The 5,780-nt window shown below is 38.7% G+C and overlaps 1 protein-coding gene across 1 annotated transcript; it reads right to left on the bottom strand.

Annotated features, from left to right (window-relative positions):
* Nucleotides 1-454: 454 nt before the first annotated feature.
* On the bottom strand, nt 455-5,060 carry LOC141641178 (uncharacterized). The gene is made up of 5 exons (XM_074449849.1): nt 3,820-5,060; nt 3,435-3,580; nt 2,507-3,393; nt 981-2,451; nt 455-870 (listed from the first exon to the last, which is right to left on the bottom strand). The coding sequence occupies exons 1-5, from the start codon at nt 5,058-5,060 to the stop codon at nt 455-457; spliced, it is 4,161 nt and encodes a 1,386-aa protein (XP_074305950.1).
* Between the last annotated feature and the right edge of the window lie 720 nt (nt 5,061-5,780).

Raw genomic sequence — 5,780 nt, 5'->3', positions numbered from 1 at the left:
TAATCTTATGGTACTTAATAGCCCGAATTGCAAATTAAGCTATTGATACTAATGGAATGAAGGAAATGGGTTAATTGGGCTACTAATGCCAACCGGGCCAAAATGGTGGAAAGGTAAACAATTAAGCATGGTAATCACGTGGGTTTGTTCCCACATTGGCCAACAACAAAAGACAAAAGAAAAGCAAAGAACACAAATTAAAGACATTTCCTGGCAGATTTGTAAGCGAGTTGCGGGATTAAGCGCGGGCGAGCCAGGCATTGGATGGATGGAGCAACGTCAGTTTTTACGCTTTTCGTTGTTGCTTCCTAATTTCAGACTTTATTTTATTATTATTATTATTATTATTTTTTTTTTTTGGGAAAGGTAAGTATATATATATCAACTCTAAAAAATGGGGTATACAAAGTTCAGATATAAGCCTCAATGAACGCAAGAAAAAAATTAATAGCTATTACAAAGAAGTGAACCACGCTCTATCTCTATCTTTCAGAGGGGTAGCATTCAAGGCAAGGAATCGGGCTCTGACATCTGATAATATCTGCTTCACTACAGCACCAGGACACCTCACCTTGTTGTTAGTCCAAGCATCATTTCTACATCTCCAAATCCAGTAGACTAACGCAGTATAACAAGAACCAATATATCTCTTTTGAAGTTTAGAAACACGTCTAGCAGTTGAGTACCAGACTGTCAGATCAGACATTCTGAACTGCACCTTCAGAGCAGTTTGCAGCCTCTGATGGCAGAGCACAGCAAAAGGACAATCATAGAAGAGGTGTTGATGACTCTCTGCAGGATTCAGACAGATGGGGCAGGCTAGATCAATCAACATTCCTCTTCTACTAAGTCTATCTGTATAGGAAGTCTCTGAATGAGAAATTCCCAGAACACAAAAGAGCATCTAGGAATATTCAATGTGTTCCAGCACAGGAACCTCCACTCCACTTTAGGATTAGAAGTCCTTAACCAATTATAACCAGCTTTAACTGTATAATGCAGAGGAGAGTTAAGCCAGAGATTGTTGTGGTAGGCTTGCTTAAAAAGGATCATAATCGAACTAATTTTTTTCCATGGCCAGCTGCAATCAGAAGGGGCCACATAAACATTCCAAGGAGTATCTTTCATATAAACATGGCTCACCCACCGAACCCATAAATGATCCTTCTTATTGGCAAGCCACCACACATATTTGCCAAGTAATGCTTTGTTCCACTTTTTAATATCCTTAATTCCAAGGCCCCCCTCTTCCTTAGGAAGGAAACAATGATCCCAGTTGACATTAGGAGCACCCTTGTAGTCAGAAGACCCTTTCCAAAGGAAATTCCTACAGAGGTTGTTGATTCTATTTAAGATGCCATTTGGAATCAGAAAGATAGACGCCCAATAAGAGTGCAAAGTATTTAGAACTGAATTCACAAGAGTAAGCCTGCCCGCATAAGTTAAATGCTGAGTCCCCCATCCCCTAATTCTCGCCACAATTCTGTCAGTCAGTTTTTGGCCCTCAGCCTTGGTCAACTTTTTAGAGGAAATAGGGACTCCCAAGTACTTGAATGGGAGGCTACCCCTATGAATCCCAGAAATCTGTAAGATATCAGTGATAGTACAAGAAATAACACCATTGAAATAAATCTCAGATTTTGCCCTGTTCAAGCTAAGCCCAGAAGCTGAGGAGAAAGTAGCAAATGCTCTGAGGATCCACATTATTGAGGTGGCATTCCCTTTGCAAAAGAGTAGTAGATCATCAGCAAATAATAAATGATTCAGCTTGAGGTGACCACACAGAGGATGAAACCTGAACCCATCTTGAGATGCAACAACCCTAAGAACTCTGGACAAATATTCCATACAAATGGTGAAAAGAAGAGGGGAGAGAGGATCCCCTTGTCTTAAACCTCTCTCACCTTTGAAAAATCCAAACTTATTACCATTAACATTCAAAGAGTAGGTAGGGCTAGTAACACAGGTCATGACCAAGTCTATGAATTTCTGAGGAAAATTAAGAGCTGTCATCATTTGAGATAGAAAACCCCACTCAACTGAGTCATAGGCCTTTTTGAGGTCAATTTTAATCAAACATCTAGGGGAGGCAGCTTTCCTATTGTAGAGTCTTACCAAATCTTGGCAAATAAGAACGTTCGCCACTATATTCCTCCCCTGAACAAACCCCCCTTGACTCTCACTTACAATGTCAGGAAGTATCTTACTCAACCTCTTGCACAAGACTTTAGCCAAAGCTTTGTAAAGAGTATTGCAGCAGGCAATAGGACGAAAGTCTAGCACACTGGTAGGATTAGAAGACTTGGGAATTAAGGTAATATTAGTGGTATTCACCTGCTTAAGAAGCTTTCCCGTTTGGAAAAAATTTTTGATGGCAGCAATTGTATCTTCTCCAACTATCTCCCAACTGTCCTTAAAAAATTGGCTAGAGAACCCATCAGGACCAGGAGCCTTGATAGAGGAGATAGAAAAAAGACAGTACGTCTTTTATCTCAGCATCAGTGACCTCAGCTAACAAAATGGAACAATGCTCCTGAGTAACCAACTTCCCCTTCCTGACAGTAGGACTATGAACTGGAGTGGTAGGCATTGAGGAACCAAGAAGGGATTTGTAGTAAACCAAAAAGGCATCTTCAATCTTATCAAGATCAGTATACTGAACACCATCAACACCCTGAATGGTTAGGACCCTATTATGCACTTGCTTAGCTCTTATGTGACTATGAAAGAATCTCGTGTTATCATCCCCAAAATGTAGCCAATCCACCTTAGCTTTCTGACTCAAGAAGCTATGTTGAATCTTACAAAGGTGTCTATAAGAATCAGCAGCTTCACATTCAGCATTAATCAAGTCTGAATCAGAAGGATTAGACTGAAGTTTAAGTTGAACATCCTCCAAAAGAGCTCTGGCTATTCCCATTGATTTATCAACATCAGAAAATCCATTTCTATTCAAGGCTTTCAGAGGACCCTTCAAATTTTTCAGCTTAGTTACCACGTTATACATAGGAGTACCAGATATAGAAGCACTCCAAGATTGTTGAACCACATTCTTGAACTCAGCGTCCAAGCTCCACATGTTGTAATATCTGAACTGCCTCTTCCTTGTAATGCCACTGTTTCTTCTATAGCACACACAAGGATTATGGTCAAAAAGGCCTTCAGGAAGAAAATGAACATAGGCTCCTGGATACAGATCCATCCAGTCATCATTCACAAGGAACCTATCAATTCTAGAATATCCTCTAGTAGAAGGAGCTTGTTTATTGGTCCATGTGAAAAAAGCACCCTGCCCCTTGAGATCCATAAGCCCACAAAAATCCACACAACCCCTAAAGTCAGCAACTTCAGCCCCAGTGACTTCTCTCCCAATCCTCTCATTGAAGTTGAGAACTGTTTGAAGTTGAGAACTGAGTTAAAGTCCCCACAAACACCCCATGGTCCCTGATATCTGACTTTCATATCTTTCAGATGATCCCATAAAGCTACTCTCTCCCCTTCATCATTTGAGCCATACACAACAGACAGGTTAAAGGAATCCCCAGAGGTAAGCTCATCAACTTTCACAGTAATAACTTGACTATTCTTGTAAAGTAAAGTCACACCAAAACATTGAGGATCCCAAACAACCCAAGCTCTTCCCCCATGGTGATAATCATTATTATTAATGCCATGCCAATGATTACCTAAATTCCCTAAAACAGTATTAAAATCATGAGCTTTTATCTTAGTTTCTACTAGACCATAGAGACCAACATTATTTTGATATAAAAATTTCCTAACATCTAGTTGTTTGTTGGCCCCATTTATTCCTCTTACATTACAAAATGCCACTCTATCCATTTGAAATTGTTCCTGGTGGATCTCCCATTCAACTCTGTTCCAACAGTAGACTCCTCCCTTCTAGGACTAAGAGCTTCCACATAAGATTTAGTAGGAGAAACTTGTGAATCAGTGGCATGCTCGTGCCTAGAAATTCTTTGAACAACTGAAACTGACTTGATCATAGAAGACCTGTGGTAAGTAGGCCCTCCAAATGGCAATTCAAGTGCCTGAGGAACTGCCAGAGGCTGAGGAGGGGGACCCTGAGTCACTGGAGCTCTCTGAACAGGCCTCCAAAGTTTCTTAGGGGGACCAGGGGCAGGCTTAGGCACATTAGCCACAGGTTTTTTGCACATATCAACAGTGTGCCCAATGCCTTTACAATCAGTACAGACATAAGGCTTCCACTCATATTCCACAAGGATGATCACTTCTTTCCCTTTTTCATCCAAAAAAAGAAGCTTTCCTGGAAACGTTTGGCCAACTTCCACCTCTACTAACAAGCGAGCAAATCCCAGTCTTGTTTTATCTTCTGTGGCTCCATCACGCTTCAGAAACTTACCCAGCAGACCAACAAGTTTACTGAGACAGTTCTTACTCCAAAACTTAAGAGGAAGACCACATAGCCTAACCCATATAGGGACGAATTTGACTCTCTCCTTGTGCAGACTACACGACTCAGTCCACTGCTTGACAACTACAGGTTTGTTATCAAACATGGGAAAGCCCTGTTGAAGCACTAAAGTCTGACATTCTTTCGTCAAAAATCGAACCAAAAACACTCCATTTGGCAGAAAGGAAATTTTGACAATTTTGTACGCGGCCCATAATTTTCTCACAAAACCCTCCAATAACTCCCATGGTGGATTACCACCCAAAACATAACAGACAATGGCAGTGTCCCAATAAGCTATCTCAGAATCAACATCTTCCACAGTTAATTGCAATAAGGGTTTAGGGACATCACTACCAGAAGTTTTCTGAGGAGATTTGGATTTCTTACCTTGAACCTCAGTCCATCCTTCTGTATCTTCTTCAGACGGTTGAGAAATTTCAGCAGTTAGAACAGTCGCTTCCCCCTCAATGGGACTTTCCTGAGACTCCTGGACTGCCTCCGGAACAAGCGAACTAAGATTAAGCACATGAATGCCTACAATTTCATTAACCTCACGCGTCTTTTGAGAATCGCTAGAACATGGTACAACAGGAGATTGACGAGATGACGATGGTTGATCCATATCTAAGCGAAGGTCAGAACAATTTGTAAAGGAAAGTCGAAGTTTTGCACGAATTTTATTTTTAGAATTTAATTGGGATTTTTTTTGTTGATTTTCCTTGCCATTGTGCATGTTAAAACCCTAGAAAAGCAAGAGAGAAGTCAGAGCTTTCTCTCTCTAAATCCATTTTTTTGTTAGTTGTTGTTGTTGTTCTTCTTCTTCTTCTTATTATTATTATTATTATTATTATTATTATTATTATTATTATTATTATTATTATTATTATTATTATTATTATTATTATTATTATTATTATTATTATTATTATTATTATTATTATTATTATTATTATTATTATTATTATTATTATTATTATTATTAGGTGAAGTACTAGTTTTCATGAATCATTTATTTAATTATTCATTCAAGTTGTATTGGGGAGAAAAACTTTCGAACCCTAATTAATCTTTTGTTTAGAAAATTATGAGGAACTAATCCTCCCTTTCTGATCAATAATTGAAGCTATCAATTAATTAAATTGTGAGATTGTTCTTTTTTTCTTTTTTTCTCAAGTATTGTTTATGTCTCTTGCTCTTATTTTATGATTATTGTTTCTCTTGCTAATCTGATCAATTAGTAAGTGCATTCTTTAATCTATTGCATGTTTAGAAATTGAATCTGTAATTGTTCAATTAATCTAGACTAAAGTAGCAAACTTTACCCTAATAAATGTATGCGTTT

Source organism: Silene latifolia, chromosome 2, assembly GCF_048544455.1.
Source record: "Silene latifolia isolate original U9 population chromosome 2, ASM4854445v1, whole genome shotgun sequence".
Classification (NCBI taxonomy): domain Eukaryota; kingdom Viridiplantae; phylum Streptophyta; class Magnoliopsida; order Caryophyllales; family Caryophyllaceae; genus Silene; species Silene latifolia.
This window is presented reverse-complemented; position numbering and strand designations above follow the sequence as displayed.

Excerpts from the sequence above, each read along its gene's own strand:
- LOC141641178 (XM_074449849.1), bottom strand. The coding sequence starts at position 5,060 with ATGGATCAACCATCGTCATCTCGTCAATCTCCTGTTGTACCATGTTCT. Across the intron at positions 3,394-3,434 it reads CAGATATCAGGGACCATGGG|TTCTCAACTTCAATGAGAGG; the intron begins GTGTTTGTGGGG and ends AACTTCAAACAG. Across the intron at positions 871-980 it reads GCATTATACAGTTAAAGCTG|AGACTTCCTATACAGATAGA; the intron begins GTTATAATTGGT and ends TTTCTCATTCAG.